Source organism: Carcharhinus amblyrhynchos, chromosome 16 (genome assembly GCF_965287045.1).
Source record: "Carcharhinus amblyrhynchos chromosome 16, sCarAmb.v2.hapA, whole genome shotgun sequence".
Classification (NCBI taxonomy): Eukaryota; Metazoa; Chordata; class Chondrichthyes; order Carcharhiniformes; family Carcharhinidae; genus Carcharhinus; species Carcharhinus amblyrhynchos.
In genome coordinates, this window is record NC_137339.1 from 24,459,848 (window position 1) to 24,477,544 (window position 17,697).

The following is a 17,697-nucleotide window of genomic DNA, read 5'->3' on the forward strand; positions in this document are numbered from 1 at the left end:
AGTTCTTCCTGGGACACTGTCCATTTCCTACTTTCCATTGAAATTCATCCATTAGCTTTTGAGTTACATTGTTCACAGTTTAATGTTTAATTATTAGTGTCACAAGCAGGCTTACAATGAAGTAACTGTGAAAATCCACACTCTGGCACCTGTTTGGGTACACGGGGGGAAAATTTAGCATAATCAATGCACCTAACCAGCAAGTCTTTCAGACTGTGGGAGGAAACCGGAGCAGCTGGAGTAAACCCACGCAGACACAGGGAGAACGTGCAGACACCGCATTGACAGTGATCCAAACCAAGAATCGATCCCAGGTCCCTAGCGCTGTGAGGCAATGGTGCTAACCATTAGTCTAATGGGGAGAGACATTATCTCTGCTTGCCTTTATTAAAATGAAGACATCAAATGTTGTCACCAAAGCAGAAACTCTCACCAGGTCAGGAAGCCTCTGTGGAGACGTGATAGATGGTCATGCACAGGTATAGCCCCTTAACTAAGAATTGTAAGATAAGCAGTACATTAAGAAGGCACTGACAGGAGTGTGTGTGTTGGGGGAAGCGTGATCTGGACAGTGCTTAATAAGTGGAGAACAGAGAGATTGAAAGTGATATTAGCACAAGTCACAATGAGTGAAATGAAAGGGCAGACACAGAGACACAACGTGGACAGGTAGAAAAGAAAGCATGATAGCAAAGTTGGGGGCGGGGGGGTTGAATCCCAGCAACCTGGCAGAGAAATTTGGGGGGGAGGGATTCCCAGCAACCTGGCAGAGATTAAAAGAAAGCAGCTGGGCGTCAGAAATTCCCTCTCCACCGTATTACATTTCAGATATCCCGCCAGGTAGGGTTCAGTAGTATCTGAATATTGTTCTGCTGTGAGAACTACCTGTGATTCCCACCCCCTTTGCCCCGAACTTGAAGCTTTACAGCCCAAGAAGCTGGGTTTGTTTTTTTTTGAAAAGTAAACCAGCGGGAAGGGATTCCCGGGCAGGCTGGAAAGGGGTTGGAGTTGAACCTGATTCCGGTGGTTTCCGCATTGCTGCCGCTGAGATTTGGAAACTGGTTCCACCTGATTTGTGGCTGCAGGAAGTGAACCCTCCCCCCTCAGCGAGCGAGGAAAGGTAGGCAGGCAGGAGGGGGATTGTGCAGAGTGGAGGGTGAAGGTACCTGGCTCCTTGTTAGCCCCTCTCCCACCTCCCCCTGGGCAGGAAACTTTCCTGCAGTTTCATGGCAAAGCAGGGCTGGTGAGTGCATGTGATGGAAAGGGGCTTGCGGGGCTGCATGCCCTGTCTGGGGGAGCTGTGGGACCGCCTCTGGCCCCAGCCTGTGACCCCCAGCACTCCCCCACGCCGACCGGAGATCACTGTCATCTCCGGCCCCCTCCAGCAGTCCAAAGTCCCGCAGTTAACCCTGACCCCGCTGCAGGCACCCAAATCCGAACCCCTCTACATTGCTCTGTACGATTTCCAGGCCAGATCCTCAGAGGAGCTGTCGCTGAAGAAGGGGGAGAGGTTGAGAGTCATCCGGGATGAGGGAGAGTATCTGTTTGCGCAGAAAGCTGGCGATTCCGGGGCTCAGGGCTTGGTCCCCACCAATTACGTGACAGCCTCTGAAAAGTTTGCACATCAACCGTAAGTAAACCTATCCGAAAATGCTGCTCTTTCCTGCTGAACGCTCTGTAAGTTGTTGAAAGAAGTCATTCAGGACAAACACTTGCTCCCTGGGTAGAAAGAAAGATGTGCATTCATGTAGCACCTGGGAAAACACAATGGGGCTAGAATGTCCAGCCTCCCAGCCATGTGTTTCCCGCCAGTAGGAGGTGTCGTGTTGTTCGCTAGTGGCGGGATTCTCTGGTCCTGCTGCTATCAATGGGAATTCCCATTAACATCACCCCACACTGGCAGGAAGCCCATGGGCAGGGGTGCACTGCTGGCAGGACCAGAGAATCCCGCTGGCATGAACGGTCGGAGAATTCCGGCCATGAAATTTCTTACGTATTTGCGTCAGAATCATAGAATCCCAATAGAAGGCCATTCGACCCATCAAACTCTCTGACACAGCATCTTACCCAGACCCAACAGCCCGCCCTATTCCACAGCTAAAGCCCTTAACCTACACATCTTTGGATGCTAAGGACAATTTAGCATCTATGGATGCACTTGGCAAGGCTCCTTTGACAGCATCTTCCAAACCCGTGAACTCTCCCACCCAGAAGGACAAGGGCAGCAGGTGCATGAGAACACCACCGCCTGTAAGTTCCCCTCCATGCACCATCCTGACTTTCAATTGTATTACTGTTCCCTTATTGTCGCTGGGTCAAAATCCTAGAACTCCCTTCCCAGCAGCACTGTGGGTGTACCTACACCACATGGGCTGCAGCGGTTCAAGAAAGCAGCTCACCAACATCTTGGGGCAATTAGGATGGGCAATAAGTGTTGATCTCACCAGTGATATTCACATCCTATGAAAGAATAAATAAATCCTTTGGCTTCTATGCTATATCTCAACAAGCCCCTTTGGAACTCCCTCACAAAGCCATTCCACCTCTCTTTCCTCTTTTTAAGATATTCTTTAAAGTGTACCTGTTTGACCAACACTTGTTATAATATCACTTCAGTAGCTTGGTGTCAAATTCTGTTTGATGCAGTCCTGTGATGCACCTTGGGGTATTTATATTAGCACAATTAATGCTGTATAATGGAGATTGTTCTTGTTACAACAGCACCTCACACACCTGTTTCCCAAAACTGGACTTATCCAGCGACTCTGCTTCAAATTACAACTGAATTTTAGGCACAGTAAAAAATCAATTTGGCCTCAGGAATAAAGTGATCCCTTTAACAAAGCTTCCCCCCACCACCCCCCCCACAACTTTAAAATCACAAATAATATACATTTTTCAAGATTTGACAATTGTCCTACAGGTACTGCACATCATTACAGTATTGCAATACTAGTTTTTTAAAGTTTTAATTGAAACTTTCATTGAAACTTTGGCTATTATATTTAAGATTTATCGTCATTAAGACCTGCATATATTTTCTGTTTTGATGAATGCATTTTTCATGGAGGAAGTATGTATACTTTCCTGATTGCCATGCCTTCACCATTAGGATATGCCTCATGCATGATTGATTTTTGATTTGATTTATTATTGTCACATGTATTAGTATACTGTGAAAAGGATTGTTTCTTGAACACTACACAGACAAAGCATACCGTACGTAGAGAAGGAAAAGAGAGAATGCAGAATGTAGTGTTACAGTCAAAGTTAGAGGGTGTAGGGAAAAATCAGCTTAATGTAACGCATTCAAAAGTCTGATGGCAGCAGGGAAGAAACTGCTCTTGATTCAGTTGGTATGTAACCTCAGACTTTTGTATCTTTTTCACAATGGAAGCAGGTGGGGAGAGTATGTCTGGGGTACGTGGTGTCCTTCATTATGCTGGCTGCTTTTCCAAGGCAGTGGCAAGTATAGACAGAGTCAGTGGATGGAGGCTGGTTTGTGTGATGTGATGGTTAACTTAAAATTTCATATTTCCGACAATCCAAGCTTTTATTCTAACTTGCTTGTTTATCTTGAATTAGGATAATGTGCCATTAAAATATTAAATAAAGGACTGTCTTTAAACATAATAAGAGTACACATTAATATTCATTCAATGTAACTTCAAGACCACTATGTTTACTTTGAGAAATATTTGACAGGGACTGGCTTTGCTTATTTAAATATACATTAAAATTTATTTATTAGTGTCACAACTAGGCTTACATTAACACTGTAACAAAGTGAAAATCCCCCAGTCATCACACTCCAATACCTGTTCAGGTACACTGAGGGAGAATTTAGCTTGGCCAGTGTACCTAACTAGCGTGTTTTTCGGACTGTGGGAGGAAACCAGAGTACTGGAGGAAACTCATCATTAAGATATGCAGACACAGAAGAATGTGCAGACTCCGCACAGGTAGTGACCCAAGCCAGGAATCGAACCCAAGGTCCCTGGAGTTGTGAGGCAGCAGTGCTAATGAATCACTGTGCCACTTTGTCTTTGTTTTTTTTAATGCTAATTTGAATTCAGTTTATTTCTGGGTGTATTCTCATGAAATTAGTCAGAAATTTGGATGTAATTTAACATTGGCAAAATAGGAGTGGAATAAGGAGTAAATTGGAGGGTCTAACATTCAGATTGCACCAACAGGTAAATTCCAGGCCCTATACAAAAGCACACCACGCAATTTACACGAGCAGTCACCTTGACTTAAGCACATGCAGCAGTCAATGTGTGCACTACAATGTCTTTCAAACACCTGAGATATATGACCAATGGATCATATTGATCTCGAAATGTTGGCTCCATTCTCTCTCCACAGATGCTGTCAGATCTGCTGAAATTTTCCAGCACTATCTGTTCTTTTTCAGATTCCAGCATCTGTGATAATTTGCTTTTATCAAACCCAGATTCCAACATTGGAAGATCTTTGGACTGCTCACCCAATACCTTAAGTTAAATGAACTGCCAATGATGAAGATGTGTTATCCAGTGCAACACAAACATTCCCCAATGTTCAACATGGCAAACATTAAATTTATTTTTTATTGAGTCACCTGCTTCAGAAATGAAGTAACCTTAAATCTCTTCAAAACAATAACCATTGCAAAAGGGGCAGCACAGTGGTTAGCACTGCTGCCTCACAGCGCCAGGGACCCAGATTAAATTCCTGTCTTGGGTTACTGTCTGTGCAGTCTGCACACTCTGCCTGTTCTGCGTGGGTTTCCTCTGGATGTTCCAGTTTCCTCCTACAGTCCAAAAGACGTGCTGTATAGGTGCATTGGCCATGTGCTAAATTCTCCCTCAGTGTACCTGAACAGGCGCCGGAGTGTGGCGACTAGGGGATTTTCACAGTAACTTCATTGCAGTGTGAATGTAAGCCTACTTGTGACAATAATAAATAAAAATAAACAATTACCCTTTAAAATATCCAGGTTAATTAATCCAGGGCACAAGATAACACTTCAAAAATGATGCTACCTTAGCATTGCAGACTACAATTGATATATATAGGTGAGAAGTTAACTTTTCCAATATGTGAGAGCATGTCTAATGGATTAAATTAATGAAACAGATAGATTTCTAGATGCCTAAAGGCATCAAGGGGCTTGGGGAGAGTGCTGGAAAATGGAATTGAGATAGAAGATCAGCCGTGATCATATTGAATGGTAGAGCAGGCTTGAAGGGCTGGATGGCCAGTTCCTGCATTTATTTTCAATGTTTCTGTGATAGACTCCATAAAAGTTAGTTTTAACGGTGACCCCAGCCAGGAATCAAACCTGGGTCCCTGGAGCTGTGAGGCAGCAGTGCTAATCACTGTGCCACCGTGTTAAAGAATGCAATTTATAGGGTAAGTTGAATGTATACCATCTCAAAACTAGTAAAGAACTGCTATGCAAAATCGTTTCCTCCTCCATAAACAATAGTATGTCACCTTCCTTAAATGAGAAAAATGTTATAGGTGAATGATAAACCCAAAGAATTTGTTGCAGTGCAAATTGCAGGTAGTTTTGTCTTATCATTTACAATTAAATTCTTTGATTGAATAAGTGCTAACTAAAGTTTTTTGTCTGTAGAAAATCAACTACATCCTTATTGTGACTTTCCATTCAACTTCCCTCTTGGCTCCATATTCATTGATCGTTTGCTCTTCTCAAGCATGATTTATCTTCTTGAAAACCATTATTATTCTATCTTCAGTTATCTGCAACCTCCTAAACCAGTTCCTTGAATGTTGCCTTTTATCCCCTAGCAGTTGTTGCTGTAACACAATATTATCTTGCCATTGAAAGATTACTTCTGACATCTCAACTTTAAAATTGGTGTTTTCCACAGTTGACTTTGCTGAAATTAACTAATATTGGCTGTTTATTAGATATACACACTATTTGCCCTTCAGCTGTACCATTCAATATTTCTGACGTTGAATACCCAGCTTAAATTCTTCACTAAAATAAGCAATATATTATGGATGCTAGAATCTGAAACATTAATAGCGGATGCTGAAAAAGCTCAGCAGGTCTTCCAGTATCTATCAGGAGAGAGAGAGAGGGTGTATCAATGCTGTGTGTGTGTGAGGTTGAGTGTGTTCATATGACAGTGCATGGCACTGAATGTGGATCTCAGAATGCGGCAAGAACAGTGGTTCGAGGAGTGATGTATATCCTGAAAATACTTGTAATTCTGGGCAGATTCAAAATGTGAGGGATCAAACCCTGGTTGGAGGAATACTTCTTCAAGGAAGGCATTCCTGGAAGAGAAATGACCCTGAATTAAATATTAAAATAAGCAAAATACTGCTTAAATTGTTGTTCCATGCTTTAAAACATGGAGAAAAAGGAATTTCACTGTTTAAAAGAAACAAACGCAGATATGATTGTTTTATATTTTCTGTCCTTCAGCGAGGGGGATTGAATATAAAAGTAGGGAGGTCTTGCTGCGGCTATATAGGGCATTGGTGAGGCCGCAGCTGGAGTACTGTGTGCAGTTTTGGGCGCCGTACTTACGCAAGGATATTTTGGCTTTGGAGGGAGTGCAGAGGAGGTTTACTAGGCTGATGCCGGAGTTGAGGGGGTTGAGCTATGAGGAGAGGCTGAATAAACTAGGCTTGTACTAGTTAGAGTTTAGAAGAATGAGGGGAGATCTCATTGAGATGTATAAGATGATGAATGGGATGGATAGGATAGAGGTGGAGAGACTCTTCCCACTCAGAAAGGACAGTAGGACTAGGGGGCACAGCCTCAAGATAAAGGGGGGGGGGGGGGGTTTAGAACGGAGTTGAGGAGGAACTTCTTCACTCAAAGGGTGGTGAATCTCTGGAATTCTCTGCCCGTTGAAGTGGTGGAGGCTACCTCGCTAAATATTTTTAAGATGCGGGTTGATGGGTTTTTGATAAGAGAGGGGATTAAGGGTTATGGGGAGAGGGCGGGAATGTGGAACTGAGCCACGACAGATCAGCCATGATCTTATTGAATGGCAGGGCAGGCTCGAAGGGCTAGATGGCCTACTCCTGCTCCTATTTCTTATGTTCTTATGATCACATTAGAAAGGCTGCCCAACTTATAAAAAACAATGATGGTTGCAAACAAGATTTTTTTTTGCTAGTAGTTGAATCCTGGTGCTGTGAGGCCGCAGTGTTAGCCATTGTGCCACCTCGCCAGTCCTATCCACTGTGCCACAGCAGTACCCCAGGACAATCTGCCAAGCAAACCCAGGCATGGCCCCAAAAGACTTACATCGGCGAAAAAACATCATGTTGTCCTACGTGGTGTACCACAAGGACGTCCTGTGGAGAATTTGAAACCTTGTCCCTCTACATTTTGCGAGTTGAATATAGAAGATGGCACATCTTGTGAGGAGTCCGGGTGGTTGTCTCACATCCAGGCCAACGACCAACACTTCAAGAATTGCACAGTGGTCACCCAGGAATTTCTAAGATGGAAGTGCTCACAAGAAGCTATGTTTGGTGGCCTGACATAGACAGTCATATCAAAAACCTGGTCAAGCAGTGCAAAACTTGCCAGAAAATACAGAAGGCCCCACCAGCAGTCTCGTTGCATCTACGGGAATGGCTAGGGAGACCCTGGGTGAGAGCACATGCAGATTCTACAAGGCTATCCATGTTTTTAATTCTCATCGATACCCAGTCAAAATGGGTCGACATGCATCGAATGGTATCTACTACCTCTTAAAATACCATAGAGAAACTCCGTCAATCTTTTAGTACACATGGTAAGAACCTAAGAACATAAGAAATAGGAGCAGGAGTAGGCCATTTAGCCCTTCGAGCCTGCCCCGCCATTCAATAAAATCATGGCTGATCTGAGGTGGATCAGTTCCACTTTCTCCCCATAACCCCTAATTCCCCTGTCTGTCAAAAACCTATCTACCCGTGACTTAAATATATTTAGCGAGGCAGCCTCCACCACTTCAACGGGCAGAGAATTCCAGAGATTCACCACCCTTTGAGTGAAGAAGTTCCTCCGCAACTCTGATCTAAACTGCTCCCCCCCTTATCTTGAGGCTGTGCCCCCTAGTCCTGCTGTCCTTTCTGAGCGGGAAGAATCTCTCTACCTCTATCCTATCCATCCCCTTCATTATCTTATATGTCTCTATAAGATCCCCCCTCATCCTTCTAAACTCCAACGAGTACAATCCCAGTCTATTTAGTCTGCCTTCATAGACCAACCCCCTCATCTCCGGTATCAGCCTAGTGAACCTCCTCTGCACTCCCTCCAAGGCCAAAATATCCTTGTGCAAATGCGGCGACTAAAACTGCACACAGTACTCCAGCTGCGGCCTCACCAGTGCCCTGTACAGTTGCAGCAAGACCTCCCTGCTTTTATATTCTATCCCCCTCGCTATAAAGGCCAACATTCCATTCGCCTTCTTGATCACCTGCTGCACCTGCAGACTGGGTTTTTGCGACTCATGCACAAGGACCCCCAGGTCCTTCTGCACCGTCGCATGCTGCAGCTTTTCGCTCTTTAAATAGTAATCCCTCCTACTATTATTTCTGCCAAAGTGGATAACCTCACACTTGCTAACATTATACTCCATCTGCCAGGTCCTCGCCCACTCGCTCAGCCTATCCAGATCTCTCTGCAGACTTTCCACACCCTCCGCGCAATTTGTTTTTCCACTCATCTTTGTGTCATCAGCAAATTTCGTCACCCTACATTCAGCCCCCTCCTCCAGATCATCTATATAAATGTTAAATAGCTGAGGCCCCAGCACCGATCCCTGCGGCACTCCACTTGTCACCAACCGCCAATCAGAATAGCACCCATTGATACCAACTCTCTGCCTCCTATTAGACAACCAATCCTCTATCCACGCTAACACCCTACCCCCAACTCCATGGTATATCTGAGGTTCTCATGACAGTGGAATCCCTCTACCTACAAGGAGTTTCATGAGTACGAACAGAGTAAGGTACACCTGCGTGGCACCCTACCACCTGTCCTCAAAGCCTGGCTGAGTGGGTGATCCTGACATTCCAAAGTGGCATGAAAAACAAACAGAGGTTCTCTGGAAACAAAGTTTGCACATTTCTTTTTTAACTATAAATGCGACACATGATATTCTGGACATTATGGTGTCAAACAATGGTCCATAAATTTGCTTATGAATTATTACAAACTTTAGTGAAGGAATACAGATTAATCCACATAATCAGCTCACCTCGTAAACCTCAAGCAAACAAAGAAGCTAAGAAAATGGGATGGACTATTAAAGACTTGAAAAAGAATGAAGATCTTAAGAAAGCTCTTCTGATTTGATTTGATTTATTATTGTCACGTATATTGGTATACAATGAAAAGTATTGTTTCTTGCATGCTGCACAGACAAACCATACTATTCATAGAGTCCATAGGAGAGAAGGAAAGGAGAGGGTGCAGAGTGTTACAGTCATAGCTAGGGTGTTGAGGAAGATCAGTTTAATATAAGGGCAGGTCCATTCAGAAGTCTAATGGCAGCAAGGAAGAAGCTGTTCTCGAGTTTACTGGTTTGAGTGAAGGACTGGACTACGTTCACAACCCTTTTGTAGTTTCTTGTGGTCTTGGTCAGAGCAGGAGCCATACCAATCTGTGATACATCTGGAAAGGATGCTTTCTATGGTGTTTCTGTAAAAATTGGTGAGAACTGTATGCTGAATTTCTTTGGCCTCCTGAGAAAGTAAAGACATTGGTGGGCTTTCTTAACTTAGTGTCAGTATAGAGGGGCCAGAACAAGTTGTAGGCAATTTGGACATCTAAAAACTTGAAGCTCTTAACCATTTCCACTTGATTGTTGTTGACGTGGACAGAGGCATGTTCTTCACTGCACTTCCTGAAGTCGATGACTATCTCCTTTACTGACATTGCGGGAGAGATTATTGTCATCACACCATTTCCTCACTTTCCTGAACTCCATCTTGTCATTGTCTGAGATCTGACCCACTACAGTGGTGTCGTCAGCAAACCTGAAGATCAAGTTGGAGGGGAATTTGGCCACACAGTCATAGGTGTACAAGTATAGTAAGGGATTGAGGACACAGCCTTGCAGAGCACTGGTGTTGAGGATAATCGTGGAGGAGGTGTCATTGCCTCTCCTTACTGATTGCAGTCTGTGGATTAGGAAGTCTAGAATCTTGTTGCAGAGGGAGGAGCTGAGCCCCAGGCCACAGAGTTTGGAGATGAGTTTTGTTGTGAAAATGGCGTTAAATGAGCTTTAGGCTATAAATAAGAGTCTGACACAAGTGTCCTCATTATCCAGGTGTTCTAAGCTTGTTGAATCTCATCATTCAGAGTTATTAATGAGAAGAAGATTGAGAATACAATTTCCAGCTCTGCAATAGAAACTAAAAGCTAATATTACCTTACACGACCACAAGAGGGTGAAATGGTATGAGGAAGAAGCCAGCTTATAACTGTAACTTCGGGCACAGAGCAGGAGACAGATCAGTACTGAAGTTCTGAGAGAGAGTATGGATACAAGACCAACAGAGAGGAGGCATAACAATCAAAAGAACTCCACAAGTTAGATCCTACAGAATTGAGACAGATCAGAGAACTATAAGGAACAGAGAACTCTGTGCCTTAATATGCTTGTAAAGAAAGCCATGAGAAACTTGGGCTTCCCAATCAAATCCCAAAAAGAAAGTAGAAGTAACAAGAGAAAGCTCTACAGTCACTCAAGAGAAGGACAATCACATCAAATGAAGGGAGAGTACGGAATATCCTCTACCCTCAGAAAGAGATCAGAATAAAATCAAGGTGATTGGTGAAAGCTAACTTGGCAGAGTCTGAGATATTGGAGGGAGAAATAGGAGGATGTATATTGTAGCAAGCCCCTTCAAAAGCATTACACTGGATGGGTGACTGGGTCACAAGACCCAGTGGGAAACGAGCACAGGGATCTTTGTGCACAGCGTGAGCTTTTGCAGCCAGAGTAGGTCTTAGAGTTGGAAGTGTTAACATCACGAAAATAGTCAGCTTGTAAACAAATTGTAGGGACCCAGGTTCAATTCCCACACTGTCTGTGTGGAGTCTGCACATTCTCCCCGTGTGGGTTTCCTCCGGGTGCTCCAGTTTCCTCCCAGACCAGAGATGTGCGGGTTAAGTGGATTGGCCATGCTAAATTGCCCCTTAGTGTCAGGGGGATTAGCTAGGGGGTTATGGGGGATAGAGCCTGGGTGGGATTGTGATCAGTGCAGATTCGATGGGCTGAATGGCCTCCTTCTGCCCTGCAGGGGTTCTATGATTCTCGCTTGTCATACTAACTGGTGGTCGCCAATCCTTGTGATTGCCACATATATAATTGGGTTAAAGATTTTGGGGGTGAGGGGCACCAGAGGAGGAAAGATTAATATTAGAAACACAGGATGCTGATGTCATGATGATGTAACATCACATGATTGAGATATCACAATCTGGAGGGAGCAGAGTTCCCAATACTTATATAACAGCTGTAATTAATGAGTAATATGGTTTTAACAGTCTCAAACTGGGAGGATAGATGTAATGACCTCAATGAGGCCCGTGAGGTTAGCTTCTTGGAGTATGAGCTCTCTAATTGAAGTAATGATTGCCTGACCGATCAGGAAGTCTCACATATATGTATATATTGAGGAGTGTCAGGGCCACTGACATTCTGGATTTTGACTTTGTACCTGAAACAATCTTAGGAGTGGGATTAAGTTTCTAAATAAAAGGAATCTGGTAAAGGGACACTGGGCTCTGAGTAGCTATTTTGACAGACAAGCCCCAAAGAACCTGATCTAGTCCCTGAGTACATGAACAAGCAACCTGTGTCAAGGCTTGCATTATTCCTTCATTTATAGCCACTACTGAAATGTGTAGGGATGACTGTGTTCCAGTAGTCTAGCTGACTTTGGAAGCATTCCATGTGTGAGTCACGCATGTAAAAATTCTCCTCATTTCATAACCAACACCATAGAATGGTCCCAATCCAATTGCTTCAGTTTTACAAGACTTGGATTGCAGGCTTCCCCATCATGCAGGGTTCCATTGACTGCACGAGCAGCCGATGGAATGTTCAGGGCATTGTGTTATGTGCTCCTTATGTGATGTCTGCTGTTTTCCTGGACCACAAGGATTCCCACTTCCTCAATTTGCAAATGGTGTGTGACCACAGCCTGGGTATCATGCTGGTGAATATCTGTTAATTTAGTTTCCTGAAACTCAGCAGCTGGAGAGGGGCCAGGACTGTTTCATTGAACAGATAAAGTGCTTTTCCAGCACGGCTTGTGAGCCAGGTGAAGGATAATAGCTTCCCCAGCCTACAAAGCAAACCTATTAATCTCTCCAGTGATCAGACCCAGACCCAGACCCTCCCCTGTTATTTGATGCCCACGTGATGTCTTCCACAACTCCCAATTTCCTTCCCATCCCCTCAGGTTATCCACAATCCTCTCGTGCCACTCTAATTTCTCCCCCCATCACCCTCCCCAGATCCCCCCCCTCGCCCCCTCAAAACCTTCCACAATCTCTTTCTCTGATCTCTTAGCGCCCTTGCACAAACTTCTACCCTCTTCTCAATCTCTCCGGCCTGCCTTTACGCTCACTGACTGTGGCCTGGAGCCATAGGCTGCATGCCTAACAATCTGTCACACTCCCAGACTCGCTAGCAACTGCCAGGAGACTGATTTCAAAAATGGTGATTGGGTCCTTTCATTAACCTTCTGGAAGGCCTGAGGGAAACCTGGCCTTCGAAGTTTCCTAGCTGCCAAACTGTTCCTTAACCTCCCGCCAGTTTCAGGGACAGTGTGTCTCTTTAAATATATTCCTGAAAGAAGGCATGGGGCCAGTTAGAATATGTTTGTCTTCTGCTCAATTACATTACAGGATTTTCTTGATTTTGCAAATGTTGAGAGGATTATACTCTAAATGTCTCCAATTTCCTATAAATGTTGCAGATCCGTGGCCTCGGGTAGTGGTTCCACAATCGGCTATTATTCTTTGCTTTCAGTGATCATTCCAACTCTCCACTTCCTCCTTTCTTTCAAACCAATTTTGGTTCATTTTGCTATCCTTGCCCTAATTCTACACTCCTTAAGCTTCTCATAATCTTCCGCGTAAGAGCTTGTCAAAGACTTTCCTACGGTTGATATATCTTTCTTACATGCACGGTATTACTCCCATTTGCCATGTCTGTTACCTCCTCAAAGAATCATGTGTTTTGTAAAGCATGTACATAGTCATGGCACCTCGGAACTGTACTCCACACTATATCATGTATCAAATTTAAAAGGGGACCTGAAGGGCCACTTCTTCATGCAGAGGGCGGTGTGTATATGGAATAAAAGTGGTTGAGGCAGGTACAATTTAAAAAGCATTTTGATATGGATGGGAAAGGATTAGAGGAATAGGAGCCAAATAGGGGCAATTGGGACTAGCTGGGATGCCACCCTGGTCGGCATGGACCGGTTGGGCTGAAGGGCCTGTTTCCATGTCATATTGCTCTATGACTCTATCTTGCCTTCTCCTGCACTAAAGGTACTAATTAAAAGGTAAAAGTCACTCTCCAATGAAGTTGTACCTCCCCCAATTGCGCTTATTCTCAGGCTTCAAAGGTTGTGAATGTAGCCCAATCCATCATGCAAACCAACTTCCCATCCATTGACTCTGTCTACACTTCCCACTGCCTCAGCAATGTAGCCAGCATAATTAAGGATCCCACGTACCGCGCACATTCTCTCCCACCTTCGTCCATCGGGAAAAAGGTATAAAAGTCTAAGGTCACAGATCAATCGACTCAAGAACAGCTTCTTCCCTGCTGCTGTCAGACATTTGAATGGACTTACCTTGCATTAAGTTGATCTTTCTCTACATCCTAGCTATGACACTAACACCACATTCTGCACCCTCTCGTTTCCTTCCCTATGAACGTTTTGTTTGTATAGCGTGCAAGAAACAATACTTTTCACTGTATACTAATACGTGTAACAATAATAAATCAAATCAAATCAAACAAGACTTAGTTGAATTAGAATCTGATAGAGCAGTATTAAAGGTTGCTCCCAGCTACAGCCCACAGGATCACAAGACCTTTTCCTCCCTGGATTGCCAACTTTCAGATAATGGCTTCCATACTTGTCAGTGTCCTGAGGATGTTTCTTCAGGTACTTCTCTTCTGACCCAATTTATTCCACCGTGCACCAAAAAATTGGGAGCCCTCATGTCTGCAGCCAGCAAGTCTTCCAGAGTTAATTTGAGAAATGCAAGAGGTGCCGCACTTGTTCAAGGGATGCATTGTACACTTTATTTGAGGAAGGGAGTTGTGCACATCATTGCACTGCCCAATTCTACAGAATTGAGAAGGCAGTCTGAAATTCAAATATTAGTGGGGCTCTGGGAGTTATAATAATCTGAGGCTTGCTTTTCCCTCAACTCCACGAGCATGACATCTATTCCATTAAGAGATCGGGCCTTATATAATTAGGCCAACTTACATGTTTATATGAAAACCATTGAACATACAAAAAATAACTTCTACTTATTTTGTCCCATTTATGACCCCAGGACCTTCCAAAGCAGCTTTCATTCAATGAAGCCCTTTACGAGTTACAGAGTACTACCTATAAAGGGAAATATAACAGCCACATTGCATGCGACAAGCCTCCACAAGCAGCAACATAGCCAGATGAGCTACTTGTAGTGTTAAGGATTAAGGAATAAATATTTACCAGTAAAGTGGAGGAACTTCACTATTCCTCAAATAATGACATTTATATCCATTTAAGAGGTCAAGCAAACCTTGGGTTTTTGTTTTGTTTTTGTAATGATTCAGGAAGTCCGACTGGGAAAGAACATAATTTATTACTGAATGAAAAGTAAAAACACTACCCTGGTTTACACACACTAGGCCCTACCAGGGACTACAGCAGGCAGGCCCAGTCCTGGGCCTGCCTTAAAGAAGGCTTAGGTAATGAGTACCAGCTGGGCCAGGCCACTGCCTGTTACCAGGGGAACCTATACTCAACAGGCCCCACAGGGAGATCAATCAGTGATTCTCGATGGTCCTCGTGGTGATTATCGTAGTCTCCATTGAATGTTGATGCTTACAAGAGTCCTGTGCTCCCTTAGTGCTGCTCCGAAACCCGCAGTTTTAACCTGGGGATGGGAGTAAAGCCTTATGTAGGTGGCAATCTCTCTGGCATCCCCCCAACTAGCACTAAACCTGGGAGATGGGAATCCTGTCTGAAGACAGTGGGACTGTGGAGAAGGCTGGTGGACAGAGAGGATTGCACCTAGGAGGAAGCCACTGTCAAAACCCCAAGGGAACAGATCCCAGCAAATAGTTTATCGATTGAGGAGAAACTCCTGATGTCAGCTTTGACTGGCACGTCCAATACTGAGCAAGGCTTCATCAACCTTCATATAAAATGGAGTGCTGCTGCTAATGGCATGATTAAAACATGAGTGTTATAATGTAATTAAGCCGCCACTTGCGAGTCCTGAAACAAACCTAATCACCAAATAAAATGCATTTTAAGTGAATGTATTCAAGAGGTGGCTAAATATAGCATTTGGGGACGAATGGGATCCAAGGTTATGAGAAAGCAGGATTAGGCTGTTGAGTTGGACGGTCAGCCATGATTGTGATGAATGACGGAGCAGGCTCGAAGGGCCAAATGGCCTTCTCCTGCTTCTAACTTCTGTTTCTATGTAAAATGGCAAGGTTCCTAAATACTTTGGGTAATGGTGTGATAAATTCCCAATCTCGTATGCACTTGGAGAATTTTGGATTTCAGAAGCATATTGTGTATCACATGGTACAATAAAATTGTAACTTTGACATTATTGTGAATTAGGGCTGGGGTTATCAGTGTCACAGGGGATCTGCTTATATAGTACAACATAAACAGCTTATTTCAAATATTTAACATTGCTTGAGGCAAATACATAATATTTAAAAGAGCACCACACAAAAATATGAAAGCATAGCAAATATTTTCAACTTTCCTGTCACAAAAACAAATAAAATCAGATCAGCTTCAGCGACCCTCCTGTATTTATAACAGGTAGCTGACACCGGATGCATTGGCAGAAGACAGAAGGCAGCTTTCTCTTAGCCCCATCAGTAGTCTTGAACTTGCGCTTGCTCTCAACTATTTATACTTCCTAAAGTTTAAAGTTAAAGTTTATTTATTAGTCACAAGTAACGAAGTTACTATGAAAATCCCCTAGTGGCCATACCCCAGCACCTGTTCAGTTACGCTGAGGGAGAATTTAGCATGGCCTAACCAGCACGTCTTTTGGATTGTGGGAGGAAACCGGAGCACCCAGAGGAAACCCGCAGACTCAGCACAGACAGTGACTCGAGCTGGGAATTGAACCAGGGTCCCTGGCGCTGTGAGACAGCAATGTTAAGCACCATGCCGCCTCAGTGCAGACATTTGAGATTTGGGGCAGCATGATGGTGCAGTGGTTAGCATTGCTGCCTCACAGTGCCAGGGACCCAGGTTCAGTTTCAGCCTCGGGTCACAGTCTGTGTGGGATTTGCACATTCTCCCCATATCTGCGTGGGTTTCCTCTGGGTGCTCTAGTTTCCTCCTACAGTCCAAAGATGTGCGGGTTAGGTTGATTGGCCATGCTAAATTGACCCTTAGTGTCCGGGGGATTAGCAGGGTAAACATGCGGGGTCTGGGTGGGATTGTTGTTGGCGCAGGCTCGATGGGCCGAATAGCCTCCTTCTGCATTGTAGGGCTTCTATGAATAGGTCAATCAGAGGATGGCAGCTCTCAGTAGGTAGGACTTCCACCCCTGTTGACTTTCATAAAGTGGAGATGCCGGCATTGGACTGGGGTAAGCACAGTAAGAAATCTCACAACACCAGGCTAAAGTCCAACAGGTTTATTTGCCAGCACAAGCTTTCGGAGTCTCGCACCTTCTTCAGGTGAGTGGGAGTTGTGTTCACAAACAGGGCATATATAGACACAAACTCAATTTACAAGATAATAGTTGGAATGCGAGTCTTTACAGATAATCAAATCTTAAAGGTATAGACAATGTGAGTGGAGAGAGGGCCAAGCACAGATTGAAGAGCTGTGTATTGTCTCCAGCCAGGGCAGTTAGTGAGATTTTGCAAGCCCAGGCATCTCACAGGAGTTACAGATAGTGTGACATGAACCCAAGATCCCAGTTGAGGCCGTCCTTGTGTGCGGAACTTGGCTATCAGTTTCTGCTCAGTGACTCTGCATTGTCGTGTGTTGTGAAGGCCGCTTTGGAGAACGCTTACCTGAAGACCAGAAGCTGAATGCCCGTGACCGCTGAAGTGTTCCCTGAATGGAAGGGAACACTCCTGCCTAGTGTTTGTCGAGCAGTGTTCATTCATCCGTTGCCGTAGCGTCTGCATGGTCTCCCCATTGTACCATGCCTCGGGACATCTTTTCCTGAAGCGTATCAGGTAGACAACATTGGCCGAGTTGCAAGAGTATGTACTGTGTACCTGGTGGATGGTGTTCTCACGTGAGATGATGGCATCCATGTCAGTGTTCCGGTGTGTCTTGCAGAAGTTGCTGTGGCAGGGTTGTCTGGGCTTGCAAAATCTTACTAACTGTCCTGGCTGGAGACAATACACACTTCTTTAACCTGTGCTTGGCCTTCTCTCCACTCGCATTATCGGTACCTTTATGATTTGATTA

General features: G+C 44.3%; 1 protein-coding gene across 4 annotated transcripts in view; it reads left to right on the forward strand.

Moving 5' to 3' along the window:
• The first annotated feature begins 1,167 nt into the window (after positions 1–1,167).
• Positions 1,168–17,697, forward strand: part of srms (src-related kinase lacking C-terminal regulatory tyrosine and N-terminal myristylation sites) — a 49,997-nt gene continuing 33,467 nt past the window's right edge. For all 4 annotated transcript variants that reach the window (XM_080204848.1, XM_080204852.1, XM_080204851.1 and 1 more), the window contains exon 1: positions 1,168–1,630. In XM_080204848.1, the coding sequence (XP_080060974.1) occupies positions 1,257–1,630 (374 nt within the window). In that variant the 5' untranslated portion in view covers positions 1,168–1,256. The remainder of the gene's footprint in view (positions 1,631–17,697) is intronic.